Consider the following 20,659-nt stretch of genomic DNA (forward strand, 5'->3'; position numbering starts at 1 on the left):
GCTGTCCATTAGTTGAATCTTCGGTTGACCACATAAGAGGATTTTGATTCCTGTGACCTAAAAGTCATTCAGGTGCCTTTTCACAAACCGAATGCACTGTCCTGAGCACATTAGTATGGGCTTTAGTGAGAGACCTCCACTTTAAAAGGCCTGGTTGGTGAAGTGCAGCAATGGTGGCCATTTGATTATAAGTTTTTCCAATCCTCACAAAGGAACTCTGTGTGCCTTAGTCCTAGTAATTATTGGCTTGTTAGTTACCTTTTAAGATTCAAGTCCCTTTTTGTGGCTCTAAATATCTTGCAATTCAGAGTGATGGAGGCTGCTGAGTACTTGGAAGATTTACAATAATCTCCCTTAAGCCTCTATTTTCACTCCGACATGTACCATCAAGACAGATCTTACAAAAGCCAGGTGTGTCTTTCTCCATTATTCCCAATGAATTCAATTAGGCACCGGTGGACTGTGCAAGTTTAACTGCAAAAGCGTCACAAGAACCACCGATAGAAATGACTGCACCAGAACTCAGTTTTAAGAGTCATAAAGGGATCTGAATACTTTTACAAAGGGAATATATTACTCTTATTTCTAGCATATTAAAGCAAAAGTTAGCAGACTCATTACCACAGGCCAACATCAGACACGTATTCTTCCTCACAGCCGTTTTATTCGTTCAACATCTCACATTACAAATACTTCAAATGTATGCATATAGTTACAAACCGTTGGCAGCAAATGAATATATGACGTTAGATCTTTGTTTTACTTCAATACTACAAACCAACTATAAAAACTGACGCCTGTACTGTAGCGTAAATTAATCAGGAGGAAAATATAAAAATTGGAACTTACTTATAAATGTGAAATGACTTTAGTAAAAATCAAAAATGATATCAGGTTAAAAAGAAAAAAAAAAAAAGTTAATAAATATAACCTTCCCAGCATTCAATGAAAAACTACTGAACTTTTGCGATCAAGTAATACTAAACAGACATAATCAATATTCTTTTCTTGTGAAAATGTGAAGCACGTTACAGCAATTAGAAAAACTAGACACGTCAACGAGTTTTTAACACATCACCCCAAAAAATAAAAATAAACAAAAATTCTGATCAAAATGATGGTTGTACATTTCAATTGAAAATATAGCAAAAAACGCTAAATACATTATCGACCTAGTATTTACAATGTTTTCAATCACAGTAGCATGGTTGTAGCAAAATAAGTAAATAAGCACGAAACCAATGTTTAAAAATAAATTCAGGTATAAATTACTTTTTTTTTTGCTTTTTTTTCTCTTCTTCTTTTGCCGACACCTGCCTGAACAATGGGGAAACAAAAAACGGGTGTAAAAGACTGCATGATCTATATGGATTAAATGACTTACACTGCGGAGGACTGTTTCTGGAAAGAATAAGTATTGCACATAATGGCTCAAAGATAACTTGCAACATTGAAATCACATTCAGGTTATGTCCCAAAGCATGCCACATCACAAAGGAGGAGGGAGGGAGGGGGAGAGGGGGTCAAGTGATCAAATCTCCTCACCTATGTCCTACTGAGTGTCCTCTACATTACAAAACACATCCAAAAGTGTTGTCACGGTGTATATTGCATAAACATGTCTGTGTAAGGAAGGCAGACTCCATCATGTAAAGAGAGGCTACAAGAGAGGCGATCTCAAAAAGAAAAGAAAAAAAAAAGACAAGAAAGTTAAAAAGGAAAAAGGAGATCTAGTGCATTACATTAGGTCCTGCATCATCACTAGCCATGTTATCTCTTATGCATGCCAAGAATAAGTAGAACTTACAGGCAGTCCCAGAAAGAGGATCTAAATATTCAAACAGCTGATATCCACTCCGGTGGCAGAAGGGGAAGATTACACATTGACCAAAGCCAAAACATTTACCTTAATCATAATCTTATGGACTACACCTAGGAGCAAAATATCAGATTATATTCTCAAGACTATCAAAATCGGTTTAGAAAGGTTTTGCCATGCCTTAGGATCCTGTAATTATGTTTATTAGGAGATAGGAGAACCTGTATATGAAGGCTAGTGAAAGCCTCTTTTTTTTTTTTCCTTTTTTTTTTTTCCTTTTAATCTACAGAATCACACCAATGCACCAGACAATTTTCAGATTTACTAGCACTTAAATATATAAAAGCTAATTGAAAATTATATTAATATTCTGTTTTTCTTTTAAATTAAGGTTTACCATAAATGCAGATCTCTTAGTAACAAAGGTACAAAATTATTTTTCACCAAGTGAAAAAAATGAGGTATTGCAAAAGGAGTTCTCCCATTTGTGAAAAATGTGCCTAAAATGACTATTGAAAAAAATATTTAGAAAAAGTAGTGCATAATAAATGTATATATGTTCATGACAAAATAATCAGCTATAAAACACTGTACAAAAATCAGCAGGCCATGTATAAAATAATATCTTTATCTCTGTGACAGCAAATTCTAGCTACTACCATATCCAACCACAACACTTGTGATAGAAGCGCCATTCACAGTAGAGCGTGCAGTGGTACAACATGAGGACAGCTCAGGGAGACTGGACTGTGCGTTCCCATTAGTTAGTACTACATTAGCATGTTAGCTTCCAGTGCTAATATCCCTGACGATATAAAGTGAATAAATACTACTGCCAATACCTGAGCCCTGAGGGCTTTGCCTTTATCAGATGAAACCCACAAACCAAAACTCCAGCCTTTTCCTCTGTTGTATGACAAGAGGACAACGTTATCCTGAAACCCTCAGATCAATGTTTCTGATCATGTGTTTAGGCCAATCTTTGGTTTGCCCCCTCTCCTTAAAAAGTGTTGACTTTTATACCGAGACCTAAAAACTCATGCTGACAATCGAAACGTGTGTGCCAAACTGAGGGGGTGGGGGGGATTTTGTTTTGTGACGTGGCCAGATGCTATACATCGAGCTGCTTGGAAAAACTCAATCCATCCATCCGAAACAAAGTTCCTACCATTTGCACTTAACCTTTGGTAAATGGTATTAGTTGTTCTATGATCCTGCACAAGTAAGAAAAATTCACCCTTCTTCAACTCAGCTTCCATAGTTAGTATACTGATTTAGGTATGATGAACCTTACTTAAATTTTATGTTACTCTCGACAACAAATGTAAGCAGCTTTGCCAGCTAATACGAAAAAAAAAGTACAGTCAAGTAAAAAAAAAAAAATTAAAAAAAGAAAGAAAAACATCCAAGTCCAAATCTAATGCATCCATATGCTCATGCACACTTAAAGTCAAAACATAAATGGGATTTCACTCTTCTTAGCATTAACTTCTTTTAGAAGGCCCAATTTAAAAAAATAAAACTAAAAAATAAATTATTATCTTTTTTTTTGTTGTTTTTTAAACTAAAAAGAAAAGTGCATTTATTTTCATATCACAGCCCATACCCCCCCCCCTCCCTAATTTCTAACCGGTCCCTCCCCCGATCCTGCACCGGCTCTCTCTCGACTCAGTTCCAGCGGAAGGAGATGTGTCGTGGTCGGTCCCCTCCCTCCTTCACCAGCGGCTTGTGAAACTCTCGCCCGGCCCGAGAGTGGATGGCTGCCCAGCAGTACTCACAGTAGTACTGCAGACAGGTCACGTTGGCGCAGAAAAAAGGAGCAAACTTCCCCCCACAGCGGGTGCCCTGGCACTCATCGCACAGCTGGTCATCCAGGACATATGGCTTCACTTCCACCTGAGAGGACAGAGGGTTAAGGAGGATGAAAAAAACAAAGACGGTCAAAATGGGGGCCGTGAAAGACATGCAGCATGCTTAAAAAGGTTTAAAAAAAAAAAAAGAAGAAGAATTGATGATCATCCACTTGTTATTTTTAGGCCGAACGTGGAGCTGCTGGCATCAGATCAACTCACCCGTTTATCTATCTCCCCGTGTTGCAGCTGAACAAATCGGGCACTAATGGCTGCAATGTAGCTCTGCTGATTGGAGAAGGCCACTCTCCCTGCGCCTTTTGGATACTTGAGTTCAGGGTCTGTGTCGATCCCGGCGTAACACACACCCCCATACAGCCGGTCCATGATCATTGCAAGCTCAACTGAAAGAGTGATAAGCGTTAACGTCTGCTCAATGGTTTGAAATCTAAGGAGGTTTAGGGATCCTCTTTATTGCGTACCTGCACGTAGCGGACGAGGAACACCTCCCACAAAGATAGTCTTCCTGGGGTCCAGTGGCTGAGAGCCGTCCATTACAAAGTCACTGTCATTCAGGTTCCAGGGCCTGATCTGGACCTACATATGTAAAAATATCTCTTTGATCTGCTGATAAAAATGTATTATTGTAATATGCATCGACACATTCGCTGAACTGTTTTACTAGTTCAGAGATCACAAGCATGCAGGCAACCAGTGGCAACAACCTGACCAACTCACAGGCTTATCTTTAATGGTGGGGCTGGAGACACACAGGTACAGCTTGCCATCCTCCTGAATGCAGGCATCAATCAGAGCCTGGACAGAGCTCTCATCTTGAAACAGCAGGAATGCGTACCCTAGAAATGTTGCACAGCCAGATCGATCAGTGGGTAACAAAAGAAAAGAAAATCAGAGCAACATGCTGGCACAGAAATAACGGCAGGCTGATTAGACTCACCTTTTGGTGGAAAATAAGACTTGCTCTCTGCCTTATGGGGCCAATCTACGAATAAATGGCCAAATCGACGGAAACTGGCAGTGATTTCATCTGAAAGGCAGAACTCAGTAAAATCAGTGCCAGTGTTACAGATCACTATAAAACATATTAGCTCAATTGGGGTAAAGAAAAAAAAAAAGTTATCAATTTGTAATGGGACACAACATGAAACTGTAGCACTCTTTGATATCAATGCTTGCAAATGAATGCAAAAATAAAGTTCTTTGTCTGAACAAACTGGAGCTAGCTTTAACTTTGTTTTCTTCACCTTCGTCTATGTCTGGGGGCAGCCCACCGACGAACACCTTGCGAGAGTAACGCTCCACGCGTTCACCATTAAGGTGAGGGAAACAGTGGGCTGAACCAAGGCCAGCCAGCCCCTGGTCACCTGACTCGTCTTCTCCAAAAGAGCGCTCATCCTCCATGGGGAACAGAGACGAGTGGCCTGACAGGGAAAGTTATTTGGATCACACAAATTGTCTCACCACGACCGAAGTTGAATAAAAATAGAATGTGTACCATTATAGCAAGAAGCAGGGAAACGAGAAACAGGGAATTTGACTGAATGACAATTAATAAAATTATGTCAAGAAGTACAAGACGCAGCCATAATAGCCATTTTTGATGACTAGGGAAGAGTATAACTGAAACTAGTTTTTGGTGGAAAACCTGTAGAGAGTTGCTCAGCACAAAGAGGATTTTAGTTTAATTCAAACATCATTGGCACTGGGGAAAAAAAAAAAATCAAGCAGACAGACAGAGAGGCAAAACAAAGTGATCATATCAGAGGTCATGAAGACACATTAACAAGATTTACCTCGTCTTCTGCCATAACTTCTCGCTGCATGTAAAAACACAGAACACTCTTGAAATGGATTTTTGAAAATGAGAAAATAAATAAATCACATGTGAAAACGTTAGCAGGGCTTGAAATTTATTGTCTGGTTCACCAGCTCAAACAGCTGCAACCTCTGAGGGAACATGGGCGACGAAGTTCCACCATACAAAACGTGACATAAAAAAAACAAAAACAAACGCATGTGTAAAATCCCTATATAAAAAAAAGAAAAAAAAAGTGTAGACCATTTGCCTTCGACTGCATCTGTGGTGTAAGTTTATTTGCATCAATAACCCCGCCTGATGGCAGCATCGTTCTTCTAGGAAGCAGCCATTTTGGTCTCTTACCACAGCGACCAGCCTGACAACTCGCTGAGTAATATGACTTCTCCCTTTAACATCCAAGTGGTTTCTATGTTTGGTGCAGTTAGTATCATGGTAGGTTTCATTGTTGGCAAGATAGCAAAAAAGAAAAGAAATAATGGATAGATGACAAGTTTTCCCAGAGGTTAGGGAAAAAACTTGCAGGCTCAGACTGTACTACTTTTAAGATTTAACTGGTCATGGGACATCCAGACATTTCAGTTTCCAGTTTTATGGAGAAGAAAAAAGAAAAAAAAAAAGACAATCATATATACTGAAACAGCAGTTTTAACAAATGCTCAGAATTTTTTTATTTGTATTTGGGAGACATTAAATTCAAGCCCTGACCTCAGCTACAGGACTGCATATTGTTTAACATACCATTCATAGGTAGAGGCCCATCTCCACCCTGGTGAGAGAAGCTGTAGCGTCCTAAATGATGAGAACAGTGGAGGCCATGAAAGTGCCAATCATAATAAACCCTCTTTTTCATATACAAACATGCAGAAAAGTGTAATACAGGCATTCATGACAGAGCTATGAAAGAAATGTGCTGTCAGTAAGCCTGAAACGTAACCAGTCAAAGTGACCCATGTATGTTACGTCAAAGCATCCGATCCCATTGTACCGTAAGGACAAATCCTTTTAAGATTCAAAACGATACTTTCGACACATGAGAAATGAAACTGAAGTTTCAAACGTTGAAACGAACGCATCATGGTATAACTTTTCGAAACAATGCATCTATTCTGACGTAAAATACAAGAATTTGCTGCTTGTCGATACTTCGTAGAAGTAGTTTGGTCAAGGACTGATACCAACCTCTGGTTCAGTTTAATAAAAAGAAAAACACTAGTGAAAAAGAAGAAGGAAATAAATTTGAGGGGGCTTCGACTCTGACATTTCTCCAACTATCAGCCCAGTTTCATGTAAATCAGCTGGGTAGTTTTAGTGCTCTGTTGAATGGAAACAATCAGACCACAATCCTACACCTCGGTTTTGCCTCACCCAGACACTGGTAGAACAGTCTTTTAGCTTAAAGCAGCTGCTAACTGAGAGAAACTCTTTGTTGCAGCAAGATTCAAAAACACAATCCACACCAGACTGTTCACACTGTACCAACTTTGCATAAATTGTATGAAAATTACTTCATACAGTTAAACTCACATAGATTCATAGCATTAAATGTCAATGGGCTGAAGGGTGAGCAGCTTTTTGGCATCTTTTTTTCCCCCCGAATGACCACCCCTGGAAATAAATTAATGTTTTTCCAACATAAAAGTTTTAATTCACAGGCTTAAGTATCTTCACGCAGTTTTCATTCCACCCTAGAGTAAATGTAGATAGATTCTATCCGCATCCAAGCAGATTTTTCTTAAGACCTCATCAGTTAACTCTACGATCTTTCCTTAAACTCTTGGCATTTGCCATTAAGTGTTGGGGAAACAACATATAATGCAATCTCTTAGACCGTTTCACTGCACTGCAAGACTTCGCCATCTTACTGTCATATGACACCAAGCTGTTCTTACACAAGAACATCACTGCAGTAAATCAAAATGTCTTTTTTGTTGATGCAAAGGAGTACAAAAAAAAGGCAACAACCTACAGTGTGTAACTGTATTAAAAAGGAACAAATCCATAAATGTAAACTGCTATAAGCAGTATATGGATTCACACTGGAAGTGTTCTGAAATAAGAGTCAAATTAAAGTTTTGACCATTAGATGCAACAACTCCACCATTTGTCTATAGCCAGCTGTCAGGGGGAAAAAAAACAATCCTATCCTTTTGGGAACCAACCTTTTAAGGAATCCTGTTCAGCCCTCATAATGTCAATCAGAGAGTTCTCTATAGACTGCATACTGAAGCCATCAAAAGGCCGCGTTCTTTCCTGCTAAAAGAGGGGAAAACAACTATTAGGCTTACAAGTTAAAGCAGCACAGCCTTCAAGATCTGTCACATATTGTCTTATGGTGCAAACCTGCTTTTAAAAGGAAACAAACAAACACAAAGGGTTACACATTAGAAAAACATAGAAAAAGAAACCTATAGATTAATAAAAAAAGAAATTAACATCTGTGCTCACTATCCATTGGCATCAGAAAGGTAAATATGCCAATTAAGAAGTTGATTACCAGAAATCATTCAGTTTGAGCAAACAAATAATACATAACAAGTAATGTTGCAAAACTTAGTAAATTAAAAGGGATAAGGGCATGCAAATATGCAGAGGAGCACAAGACTTCTCAAATCAGGACAAGAGGAAGGACATGTGATTAGACCCGATGATAAGACTGCTCTCATTTAACCAAATGATCTAGATAAGACCCGAGACATAAACACGCACCCACAATAAGTTTCAATTCATCCATTTAGTCGGCTGAATTATCCCGTATCCTGTTTTGCTATAAGGCTTATTTGTTACATTTGACACAGACGAGCATGTTAAAGAGCAAAAACATAATTTGCCCCAGGAGATTACACAACACAAATTCTAAATCACAAGGGACCTTTGTTGAAGTTTTCACAAGTTAACTTAGGCCCTTTAGACAGACTTACTTAAATAGCTCAACATTTATGCAATCCTGTATGCCCACCTGAAAAGGATAAACATTGTCACTGCGACACATACTGTCCTCCACCCAGCCCTTGTGATTGATGCCAGAGGTATTTCTGGGGAACTTCTGCGAGGAAACCTGTTGAGATAGATTAATACATTTTATACAAGTCTCCTAACACTTTCAGAGCAGTGCAAAGATGAGTTTAGTCATAGAAATCATCTACCTGGTTGTTGGGGAAAGACTTCTTCAGCGGAGAGATGGAGTTGAGCCCCGTCATACCACCACCGACACCCCGCCGATACTCTCGGACACCCTGTGTGCCTCCCCAGCCACCATAACCACCTGGGCTCCAAGAAGTGGATGTGGGAGTGGAGGTGCTCTGGTAGCTTCCCCAAGGTGAAGGGGGTTTGCTCTGAGCCGGAGCAAGGTGGGGCATCTGGGCAAATGGTCCAGTGCGGTGAGGATGCGGAGTGAAAGAAGGCTGGGGTTGATGAGGGCTAGCTGGCGAGCGTCGGTGCTGCTGTGGAACCCCTTGACTGTGAGGGTGGTAGTGCTGGGGATGAGGTGTGGGAGGGTGGTGTTGGGAGACTGGTCCAATCTGTGGGGAGAAACTACCACCTACTCCAAAGCCAGGGCCAGCATGGTGAGAGAAGTTTTGGAACAGTAAAGGGGGACCGTTGGCACTGGAGCCAGCAGGTCCAAAGAAGCCTCCAACATCTTCGCCAACCACTGGAGACTGGGTGGAGGGAACAGCAGGGGACCAGTTATTGAAGCTAGTCAGCGAGGATGAGGAGGAGGTAGACTGTGCGCAGCTCGTACCCATGCCCAGGCTGTCCTGGTAGTCAAAGCCGCTTAGCACTGGGGACTCCATCCTCAGCTTCTCCTTCCCACTGTTGCTCTCCAAAGAACCTTTCTCCAATGAGCCATCTTCAGGAAGAGCTTCAAGTTCTGCTAGGCCTCCTCCAGACTCCTGCTGGCCTGGAGACAGGGCCTGAGGCTGTGCCTGGACCTGAGACTTTTCCTGCATGTCCTGGAGGTCCAAGGCCTTGGACTTGTCTGACTCCAGAATCTCATCTTGCATGTTACTGTGCTGTGCTACGGAAGGGAACAGCCAAGCACTGCCCCCATTGGTAGAGCAGGTGTTGTTTATGAAGGAAGGGGGGCTGGGGGGATTCGCGGGATGATGGGGTTGAAGGTGAGGGGGAATCCTTACAGGGAAAGCAGATTTGTTACCACTGCCGTTCTTCACCAGAACTCCAAAGCCGTAGTCCCCCATTTAGGACGCCCAGAAAATTTTCAGATCACTTTTTGACATTCACCGTCTTCTTTTTCCTAAAATGTGCATAGAATAAAAGACGGACAAAAGGTAGAGAAAAAGTTCAAAGCTGTAACATGTCATGTCCATCTGATCACTAAAAAGGACACACAAACAGAAGCCTTGCCAAACGCAGTTAATGTGCTTGGGCTGCACCCTGCCTGGTCTTGTGATGCAATCAGGGAGATTAAATCATTGACTGGCTTGGCCATGGGAGGCCAAGATGAAATATAACACTACAGCAGGCAAGCAACCACGGAAAACACCCAGCCTATGTAGAGCAGGCAGCTAACAGCCTGAGCTGGTGAGGCTGACGTCTCCAAAGGTCGTTATGCAGCTAGCAGCAAGCTAACAGCTGCTCCGCCACCTTCCAAGCGCCCTATTAATCACGCAGAGCCAGACAGTCCATTTATAAGCACGCCTGAGCGTTACAGTGCGAACGGGAGCCCTCGCGCGTTGTTGTGTGTTACACTTACCGACTAATCTCGCTTTTCCAGTAATGACCTCTTCATACGCGACCATTTAAATACAGGAAAATGTTGATGACGTCTCCTGTCTGTTCTGAATCTTGGGTAGTTCCCTTCAACAAGCCGCTAAGCTAGCATAATAGCCGATAACCGCAGACGTTTAGCATATATTTGCAAACCAGCTAGGAGGCAATAAGCAAACTTGGTGTCCCTCGAAATGTCGCTCACGTACACGACACCAATATCAGTTGCATATATTTTCCATGACAAGTTGGAAATGGTGTACGACTCTTTAAACGACCTCGTCAGTTTCGTGTCCTGTATGTTCAATGTCACACAGCGTACCAATCCTTGTCATCATTTTTACATCTCGAAAATACGCAGCGCAGTCTCGGGCTATCGCTCTACCATACTAACAAGCATATATATTCGATGTTATGTCGGGCATAGCTACCTTCAGTTCGGCGTCATGACCTTATCGTTTAGATGTTGCCATATTTTAGCGTTTTCCCTTTTTCAGCATTTCCTAAGCAGCCGGTGTAAATGGTCTCCTCTCTCCTCTAGATGACAGCTGGGCCAGTTGGGAGACACTTCCGTCTATAAGCCCCGCCTTCACCACCCTGCACCAGCCACTGTGTGAAAGGATTTCCCTGAGGGACTCCGCCCACTATAATGAGAATCTTCTATCTGATTGGATAATTGCTGTGAAAGCACGCCCATAGCACTCCTTTTCAATGAATGGCAGATGTATCTCCTTCCAAATAAGGATGATATAAAATCACTAGGAGGAGTCGTTTTAGGAAAAATACATGGTCTGTGTCGTGTAATCATTTATTCTGAATACAGATGGGTTCATTTGGCTAAGCAAATGTTTTCTCTTCCACCCTTCCTCCTTACCCTGTGCTTCATCTACAACGATAGATAGATAGATAGATAGATAGATAGATAGATAGATAGATAGATAGATAGATAGATAGATAGATAGATAGATAGATAGATAGATAGATAGATAGATAGATAGATAGATAGATAGATAGATAGATAGATAGATAGATAGATAGATAGATAGATAGATAGATAGATAGATAGATAGATAGATAGATAGATAGATAGTGGGTAAGTGCTACCTGGATTTTGCTACATCCTGGATTCACAGCAGAGTACTGCATAGCAATCTCATTAAATTAAGCTGCTGCTATTTTGAGAGTATAATCAAGCTTTGGAGCACATTGATTTTGTGCTCTGATCATACCAACATCATGCTTTCATCTATGTTAGAAGAACGTAGATGACATATTTACAGGGCATTGTTATGCCCCTCATCTATTTTCTGCCTGTGTGAAAACATCACATCTGTGTTAATCTCTCGCCTCTGAAGATGATTTATTGTCATCCCTAATGTCAGTCACCAGCTGCCACAGATTACACTGGGCAGAAGAAGAACTCTTGCTACCCAAAATACACATAACAATGAAATTAGGTTCAAAGCGATCCAAAAAATAATGCCTTCATGGCTGTGCGCTAAAGACTCTACCACATACTACTCTGTGATTATTTGTTCTTAAAATAAAATAATAGATACAATAAAAACATACTGTATTTACTGGTTATAGAAAGTATTCAAGACAACTGAAAGTGGCTGAAAGCCCATTCAGTTTCACTTACTTTCCACCCTTCAGAGCATTACTTACGGACTGCATGTTAAGTCAACCCCCCCCCCCCCCCAGGCAGACCCACCCTTCATTTGTATCTTTTAGCAGCAATGACACACATCCCTTCACCCCACCCTCTGGAGAACCTGTTATGGTGGTTTAACAACATAACAGTGAGCTTTTGGTTTTTCCTTAAAAGTAACAGACAGTTGGTACAGGTGTTGCAGGTTTAGATATTCTTGACCAGCTTCAACCAAGTGATCAGGAAAGCTCTGGTGTATTTATGTGTTTGAAGGTGTAATGTCAGCATTTTTCTTCTCTGAGAGCAACACATTATGTATTCCCCAGTGAAAGAAGGCTGCACTGCAGAGGTTCCAGTCATTTTATGTGGCTATGGGAGTTGATTTGATTATTCAACACACGGCGCATTGAAGTACCTTTCGACGTACTTTAGGTAGGAGACAAAAGTGGGATGCATACATTTACTCCAAATGGTTCTTAAATGATTCATCTGTGTAACATAGGCACCCAGTCATTAATTCATTAGTTCACCCTGGAGAACATGGGCAAACATTCACAGAGTGCCTGGGGCCAGCTATCTCAGGTTTCTCTGCTCAGACACACAGCCTATCTTTGCTATTTGGCCTCCTCTCAGATGGTAACCTCCTTATTGATAGAGCCGTGTTGCCATACCAACCATGCAAGCTGGGAGAATTCTGGTCCAGCAAACTGCCCATTGTTTGGCCAGGAGTCATCCATCTAATACTCCGGTATTGTCGTCACAAGCAGAGTGACATTGCATATTTTCTTGCATTACACTGTGGCCTCGCTTTTTGGCCTCCTTAACTTACAATGCGCAGATAACTAAACTTGGATAGCTTTTTTCTTATATAATGACACAGAATCACAAAACATTTTTAAAGAAGAATAGTGAAGTAAATAGACAGCTTGGTCTCAGGATATCAACATGCCCACAGTTCATATGTTAAAGTATCCTTGGCTAAGACACTGAAGTCCACAATACTTCTGATCTGATAGGAATATGTCACAGTCTGACTGAGTCACGTTAAATTAACAAGGAAAAAGTGTTTGGTAAATGACAGAAAATCAACAATTAAGAGTTATATTTACTTTTATTTTTTTTACAGACAATTGTGATTCTAAGATGATATAACCTGACTGCAGCTTTCAATAAACCCTCTGAGGCTCCTAAATACATACTTCTTTGCACACAATAACACAGGCATCCATTCAGATGCAATCAGGGTTTTTTTCTTTTTCCTTTTTATTTTACAGTTGTTTTCTCTGAGCCCGTAACACCCCTTGGTATGAGTAAACTGACTGTCATGTGTAAGATTGCTGCAATGCCACATCTGTTGTTCCATATCAGATTTGTATGTGTCTTGTAAACCCAGGAAAAAGCAAGAGATTGGGAGGTCAATTCGTAATGAAATCACATTTTAAATCAAAATCCGGATCATAAAATACATAACTGTTATTAGTTTTGGCTCTTGAATAGCTTGTGGCTCAAAACACTCCTGTTAAAACTCCAACACCTGCACCTGCTTCCATCATCTGCTTGTGTCAGTTAGCTGAAACATGTCTCCATCCAGTGGTCATTCAGCTGCACAGCACAGTAAGAGTTCACTTGAAGAACTGTGATCTGCCACGTCAGGCAGGGCCGCTCTGCAGAGGTGCTGATGTTACAGAAGCTGTATGGTATGTTATGACATGGTACACACTATTGCTTCTTCCCGATATGACTGTAAGCAAAATTTAGAATAAAAAAGAATCAATTAAAAACAAGAGGGCAGGATTTGTGTGACGAACCCCCCTATATGGCCCACAAGGGCAACTCTACGTTTAATTAAAAAATTACTGTAAGCCCCCAAACACCAGTTGGAAGGCTACCCTTCAAAATAGGGCACTGTCAAAATGTTTGGTGAGGCAATGTACACTGTTGGGACAACTCATAAAAACTGACACCCAAAACCCACCACCCGCATTGCACACGATCCAGAGCTGCTGACGTAACTGTTTCGGACTCTTAATAGGGAGGATATTTCCAGTCCTTGAAACTTTAAACACAGCCTGTATTTCACTGTCAGGAAAGAGGCAGCAAGTCAAATGAGAGTACGGTGTCCTTTAACCTGTGTGTTCACCTGAGACATCAGGGCCTTCTCTGCTACCCTGCTCGGTGCTGAATGACAGTTTTGCCTCTTTAAGGGACTGTTTGCAAAGTATCTTGGGCGACACAAAATGTTTTTCATGACACAAAATACTTTAATGAGAAGAAGATACATCCAACTTAAGGAGTTCAAAGATATCGACAGGGTTGTATGCCCAGTGTCTTACAAGTGAGTAACAAACTTCTAAACAATGTCCTGTGTTTTGAAGCAGTGAAACAGAGTTCTTGTGCTTAACAGAGTAAAGCAAGTGTAGTAATGGAGCACTAAGAAGTAAGGGAAACACGGTTAGTTTTATCTTCCTCTGAACACATAAAGAAAAGCCATTCGATCCACTACATTATTACAAAATGCCACATCACACTTAATGACAGAGAGCTGAACAGATTGTCACTTTACACACATACAGTACATTCTCAATAGGATTAGCTTATGTCTTGTGCTGGGATATAACCGCAATCCCAACTTCCACAACAACATTTTTCAAAAAAGGGGGTAAGAAGGTCTGAAAGCATCACTTATTTTCGTCTTTAAATGTCGGGGAGAAAAAATACTTTACCTTACTGTAAGTATATCAGAAAAAAAAAAAAAAAAAGAGAAAAACCTCTCCCTGAGCCACAAAAATCTGAGTGAGTTTTATTTGCTTTTTCCACCAAACACTCCTCACCATGAAGTGTAAATGTGCTCACACACTGCGCTTCTGCAGCCTAAGCATGTGACTGGCCTGAAATGGTCAAAAACTTGTGTCTGTGACCTAAAAGGAGGAAGAGAAAAGAGTGCAAGGAGAAGTTATGACAAGGTTTAATATATTAAAAAAAAAAAAGAGACACTTTAAGCGTGTCCCTTTCCTACTTGCTGCACTCATCTCTGCCTCCCTGTGTTGCTGACTCTTGGCTGAGGCCCAGAGGAATTCTCTGGTGGCCTTGGTAAATATAACATTTAGAATAACAGCACGAGAGTCCCTGTGTGTGGACTTAACCCAGTTCCTGGGTCCTTGCTGTGTTGCCTGTGGCTCAAACGGGTAGAATAACAGGCCTTCGTGTCTGACCTGGGTGAGAGACCAGAAAGGGAACAAGGGCTAATTTAGAGACAGCCAGAGATCTGGAAGGTTTCTGTCAAGCCTCTTTCCTGCCCGCTGGCACACCAGACAAGGGCAGCATGGCTCAACTGCACAAAGGATTCAATCTGGTCCTAAGGAGCCACAGGGGTATGCAGAACTTAGTGCTGTCATTGATCAGGAAAACCAGGTTGCTCAGATGAAATATAGCCTCTGATTAGACCAAGACTACTGTGGTAATGTGGTTTTCTTTCTGGAGCTGCAGCAGTCCGGCACATACTAGCAACAATCAAAAGTGCAAAATCTAAGACTTTTGTGGCTCAACACCATCATAAAAAAATCTCCTCATGACAAAGTATCATCCATTCAGATGAATCACAGAGAAGCGGTCGCCGAGGAAATAAACAAGTTTAGGCACCTTGATGTTTGTAATTCTTACATTTGAAATTGAACATCTTGGCTGCACCTCACTGATAGCTGACAATCAAGTGGAAAACCAACTCAGAGAGAATGTATTACATTTGACAGTTCAGTTACTGTTTGTGAACAAGAGCAATGTCTCCTGAAGCTATACACCCGACAATGACCTGTGATGTCTCCAAGGCGCAGTTTTGTGCGGAATCTGCTCTGCTAGTTCCCATTCACTGCCGCCCAAACAGCATTGCTAGGTGACATCAAAGATCAGTCGAGGCTGTCTTATTTCTAGTTTTGCAAGAGAAATTTCTCTACGTATAAGTGGGCAAAAAAAAACTGCTCATATTCATCGTATGACATTTACAATCTCTTTAGAGTGGATTTTCACTTTAAGAATGCACAAGTTTGCTGGCTTTTGAGCCACCATGCACTAGAATTCATATGTGCCAGAGCTGGACAAAATCTGTACAATTTGTATTTAATCATCAAGTATCTATCGTTAAAATACACATTCCCACTTTGAAACAGCAAATGGTGTATGTTACATATCTACAGACCAATGTGTGATGGGTGCAATACTGTGAAGAGAGCAACAGACAGCACGCCATATACTATTTTATCTATAGCATATCAGTATTGCATATTGTAACTATATTTATACATGTTCATATAAATATAGATAAGTATATTTCTATGTACATTTTGATATTTCAACGTTGCATAAAGAATAAAATAAATAATACAAATATAATCAAATCTTACAGTCAGTATGATTTGAGAAATGCTATATTAGAGCCAAAATAGACCTAACAGTTGAGATAATCATGATAATAACAGTTGTTATTCAATTTAAAAACCAAAAAAAAAAAAGAATGTGGCCTATAGTCTGGCATAACAGTACAAGCTACACCGTTAATTACCCTGCAAGTTTACCATGTGGGACTGCTGGAATGACTGGAGAGGCGGAGGAAGAATAGGAAAGGTCGGGGCTTGTTTCCTTCTGCTCAGTCTCTCTGGGAATTTGTGTATATGTGGAGATGTGTGTGTGTGTGTGTGTGTGCATGTGAGTGTGTGTGACTGTGTGGAAATGTGCATAAGTCTGCAAGTGTGGCTTTTAAATGTAAGAGGGGGTCAAAAGGTCTCTTGAGCTTTCACCTCCGGATGTCGGTGGCCTTGGGGTCTTCTTGCTCAGCCACCACTCCGGCTTCAGGACTGTGGCGGCGGGGTCCCTGAGTGCGATGACGTGGGTGAGCATTGAAGCCCGCCTTACCAGCCTTGTCCTTGTCACCTTGCCGTGAAGCACGAGGGTGCTCCGGCTCAAGGTGGGACGGCAAGGGGTGGCGTTGGTTTTCAGCAGCAGAGCTGGCAGGGGACGGGGCAATTGAGGAGCAGAGGCTTAGACTGTCGCACAGAGCACCCCAGTTCTGCTCGCACTGCAGCCGGACACTCCGCGTCAGCGCCTCCTTCACTTCCTCGCCACAGCTTAAGAGAATATTCACCAGCTCCACGTATGGACTGGGCAGAGAGAGGTCATTTACTAACATGAATCCAGTGATTTAAGGTTCGGTAGTAGAATACATGAAGGCTTGGCAAATGAGCAAGAATAAAAGGGATGGTGCCATTAAAATAACTGAACTGAACTAGAGAACTGAACTGAACAAGTAGGCAAATCAAGGAAAGATGAAGGAGGGATAGAAGAAGACAGCAGGAATAAATACATTTTCCAATAGTGGCCCAGAGCAGTCACTTACCCTTTAGGAAAAAGATCTTGGAAATGGATCATCTCCACCATGACGGCCACATTCTCCTTAGCAGCAGAGCACAGGTTGTGTCTGATGTAGCACTCTCTCTGGAGCTGGAACACCATCTCCTTAATAGACACACACTTTCTGCTGATACAGCTGAACTTGTGCCGTAGACCATGTGCCATGCATTTCAGAGCATCTTTGATGAAGGACTTCCCCTGTGTACACACAGAGACAGTCACTAAAAGTCCCTTGGACTAAGACATGGGGAAAAAAAACAAGAAAAATACTTTGTTTCCATAGGGTGTTGACATTTTCTAACATGTAAATTACTTCCTTATGATGGGTTTTAGTTCTTTGGAGATACCATACACCTGTTTCAGCAGTTTTGGGGTGTATGTTGGAGATGGAATCCTGAATGAATGGTAAAATAGTGGAGTTCCTCTGTATTGGTCGGTCAAAAACGTAAATTCCAAGTATGTCACCCTATAGGAATATTAACACTCCAGTCAAGCCTGGCTTGGCAAGATTTCGACCTCTGCTGTGTATGAAAAGAGAGCTGACTGGGCTTCAAGCCAGCTGGCTCATGACCTCTGGTCCTAACGGTAGACACATCAGTCCACATAGAGGTAAATTCACTTCCCAAGAAAGGAAAAGAGATCATTAGGGGAGTCTATTAACGAAAAATTAAAGGACAGACATGTTTTGTGGTATGTAGATGATGAGTGTGGAGCAGTGGAGCAAAGAAAAGGAAAAGGAATGTTGCCTCTGGTTACACCATTTCAGCAAACAGAGAGAACAGCTTAGTACCTGAGAGTCAAATTTGCCAGCGTTGTGCAGGAACGTCATGCAGATTTCCTGTAGCCCTCGTATCTCGCAGGAGTTATTCTCAAAGCACTCAAACACACCACAGCCGACATCCCCAGCACTCACCAGGCAGTGCTGAATCTCAGCTGGAAATAGAGAACAGGTTAGGGGAGGGACCTTATCATCTGCTCACAGCAGAGGCAACATTTTTTTAAAGTGTGCAGGCAATGACGACTGTACGACTTGAAGGCACAACTTCACTTCAGCACAAATCACAAAGCCTGGGTGGCGTGTAACTATTTGCATGCTTGCAGGCGATCTTTCGTGTCTTCATAACTTAAAGTCTGAGAGAGGAAAAAGGATGCAGAGGGGGTGGAGGAAGGGGAGAAGTCTAATTACTCCGGCTGAGGGGCTCCTGCAGAGGAACACTTGGTGACAGATATTACTGTGTCATTCTGCGCCACAATCCATCTGCACTGCATAGCATTCAGATGGAATGGTGCATTGCAGATACAGCCTTTTACAACCACAAATGCAGTCATTCCAGTTAATGCCTGTTCACCGAATGTGCATCAACAAGTCCCTCATTATTTCCTTTGCAGACTGACACAGTTTGCAAAATGAAAAGAAGCCACATGAGCTTTATTAAAGGAGCACTAGCAGCAACTGAGAGAGAAAACTTAAGAAAAATGTGAATACATATCAGTACCACTGGCTGGCCTTCAAGAACCACTGTCCTCTAAATATAGTAATTTAATACAAGGAATACATATTTAATCAAGACCCAAAAATTACAGCAACAAAGTAAAGTCTCTTAGGCTCCATCTGACCCTGCCAGAAACGGCTGCTCACCCTAAGATCATCAGGAGTGTTTTCGTTATACGTTAATACGTCAAGTAAGGTTGTGGGTCAACAGGTCGTGTCCAGTTAAAAATTGTCTATGAAAAACCCCACTAATGAGCAAAGTAAACCTAATTTACGGGCGTGATAACTGATGGGCGTGCGAAAGTATTTAGTCGGGACTGCGCACAGGTTGCGCAAAGGAGCCTCCGTCTTGACCGGAGCAAATAAAGGATTAGATGTGACTTATTAGAAATCAAGCTTGTCAACAAAGAGCCTCTGTTTGGGGGGCAGCAGCTGAGGGGGAAGGGGAATAACTGCGACGGGGTTTGTATGCACGGAGTTGAACTTTAGTGCGCTGGAAAAGTGAGCCGCTGTCAGCAGTGCTTGTTTTGGCATCACGGGAATGTGCTCGGATCGTACGAGCTCAGCCGCAGCGTGCATTGAATTACACAGTGGTGTTACCAGGGTCTCTGCTGCGAAACCTGCACTGGAGTTTGTCCCGATTTTTCTAAGTGGAGGAAAGATAACAACTATACGCCTTGATATACCGAGGCAGGTTTGCATGATCCCTCGCAAGCAGTCTAGTGCTGTCTAGGAAGGCATTACAACCGAAACTAAATACAGGTTTCCAGGAGAAGGCTGCGCTCCGATGTGATGTTAGTGCTTTGCGTTATCACGGTCTGCTTTCACTTGTCTTCTATGATCATCAGCGCTGTTTCTTCCAAAAGACAGGTTAAAATAATCACATCCAGCTTGTCTTTAGCGCCGAGTAACCCACCACACAAGTAATGCTCTACTAACCTGCTGGAACACATCACCCAACATTGATTTCAGCAGTCAGATTTTCTTTATTTTTTTCTTTATTGCACACAACAGCTAAAACAGTTACCTATAAGGCGCGCGCACACGTTCACCAGCGCTCACGCTCACCCAGATGTATTGCCGTATGCGTTACCTATTACCTTGTGCCATTCTATTAATAGTTTACTAACATATTGAATTTCCGTCTGACATCTGCAAAATATCATCTTCCGCAGGAATCGGGAAACGCCACACGACTGAAAACGTAAGGATTTAAGTCAACACAAGGTTTCACAAATTGCCCAAACGTGCCTCTTGCACGCTTTAATTTGCAGCCACCGAAACACGTGTCCGAGCAAACCCCACATAGGCTACATCTTAGAGCAACCCTGCATTCTCATTCCCCCGGGCACCCATGTCTTACCTGTATTCTGGAGGGAGAGGCGACCTTTCTGGCTCGCAGGCTTCTCCGGAGGACTGTCGTGAATATCAATATCCGATCCCACTACTTGCTCCAGCACTGACAAAACCAACAGCGCAACGGCCAGCTTGACCAACATTGCGTCTCGGTCTGAGCGCCTCTAATTCCAGCACAGATCCGGCCGTGTGAGTGAGTGAGTGCTTGTGCGTGTGTATGTGTATGTGTGTGAGAGGGTTCACCTTGGATCAGTGATCAGCGCAGCTGCGGGCTCGGTGTCTTAACGGGGCAGCTGTGGGACTGAATGCAAGAGCTGGAAGGGATGCTGCCTATATTTCTCAGAGCCCCGGTTGTCAATTTGGATGAAGGAGTTAAGCAGGTGTTGTCGGCTGGGGCTTCACAGCCAATCAGAGACGTAGAAATCCGCGTCCAAGGTTTTAGGGGAGTGTCCAGTGAAAGTCCCCTTTTTGCCATAAAACTGGCCTCATAAAGAAATATTCATGAGTAAGTTTAATGTGACAACTC

The 20,659-nt window shown here is 42.0% G+C and overlaps 2 protein-coding genes across 8 annotated transcripts; both read right to left on the reverse strand.

Moving 5' to 3' along the window:
- Positions 1–644: 644 nt before the first annotated feature.
- LOC140318282 (cytoplasmic polyadenylation element-binding protein 4-like) lies at positions 645–10,801 on the reverse strand. 7 transcript variants are annotated; one of them, XM_072396031.1, is made up of 12 exons: positions 10,666–10,801; positions 8,653–9,761; positions 8,466–8,564; positions 7,669–7,759; positions 6,248–6,298; positions 5,484–5,507; positions 4,935–5,111; positions 4,628–4,717; positions 4,408–4,526; positions 4,152–4,266; positions 3,892–4,073; positions 645–3,715 (listed from the first exon to the last, which is right to left on the reverse strand). In XM_072396031.1, exons 2-12 carry the CDS (start codon positions 9,703–9,705, stop codon positions 3,488–3,490), a joined length of 2,229 nt encoding a protein of 742 aa, XP_072252132.1. In that variant the 5' UTR covers positions 9,706–9,761; positions 10,666–10,801; the 3' UTR covers positions 645–3,487. The 7 variants fall into 7 exon arrangements, with proteins under 7 accessions (XP_072252132.1, XP_072252130.1, XP_072252131.1 ...); XM_072396029.1 differs by having other exon boundaries at positions 5,484–5,531; XM_072396030.1 differs by having other exon boundaries at positions 7,669–7,762.
- A 3,326-nt stretch (positions 10,802–14,127) lies between these two features.
- Positions 14,128–20,457, reverse strand: stc2a (stanniocalcin 2a). The gene is made up of 5 exons (XM_072396034.1): positions 20,141–20,457; positions 18,076–18,218; positions 17,272–17,483; positions 16,676–17,035; positions 14,128–14,803 (listed from the first exon to the last, which is right to left on the reverse strand). The coding sequence occupies exons 1-5, from the start codon at positions 20,274–20,276 to the stop codon at positions 14,713–14,715; spliced, it is 942 nt and encodes a 313-aa protein (XP_072252135.1). The 5' UTR covers positions 20,277–20,457; the 3' UTR covers positions 14,128–14,712.
- Between the last annotated feature and the right edge of the window lie 202 nt (positions 20,458–20,659).

This window comes from Leuresthes tenuis, unplaced genomic scaffold (genome assembly GCF_036924035.1).
Source record: "Leuresthes tenuis unplaced genomic scaffold, fLeuTen1.0.hap1 SCAF_11, whole genome shotgun sequence".
NCBI lineage: Eukaryota > Metazoa > Chordata > Actinopteri > Atheriniformes > Atherinopsidae > Leuresthes > Leuresthes tenuis.

Excerpts from the sequence above, each read along its gene's own strand:
- LOC140318282 (XM_072396027.1), bottom strand. The coding sequence starts at position 9,705 with ATGGGGGACTACGGCTTTGGAGTTCTGGTGAAGAACGGCAGTGGTAAC. Across the intron at positions 5,532-6,247 it reads TGGGCCTCTACCTATGAATG|AGTGTTCTGTGTTTTTACAT; the intron begins GTATGTTAAACA and ends ATCCATTTCAAG. Across the intron at positions 4,074-4,151 it reads TCCTCGTCCGCTACGTGCAG|TTGAGCTTGCAATGATCATG; the intron begins GTACGCAATAAA and ends TCACTCTTTCAG.
- stc2a (XM_072396034.1), bottom strand. The coding sequence starts at position 20,276 with ATGTTGGTCAAGCTGGCCGTTGCGCTGTTGGTTTTGTCAGTGCTGGAG. Across the intron at positions 17,484-18,075 it reads CTGGCAAATTTGACTCTCAG|GGGAAGTCCTTCATCAAAGA; the intron begins GTACTAAGCTGT and ends GTGTGTACACAG. Across the intron at positions 14,804-16,675 it reads AAGGCCACCGACATCCGGAG|GTCACAGACACAAGTTTTTG; the intron begins GTGAAAGCTCAA and ends TCCTCCTTTTAG.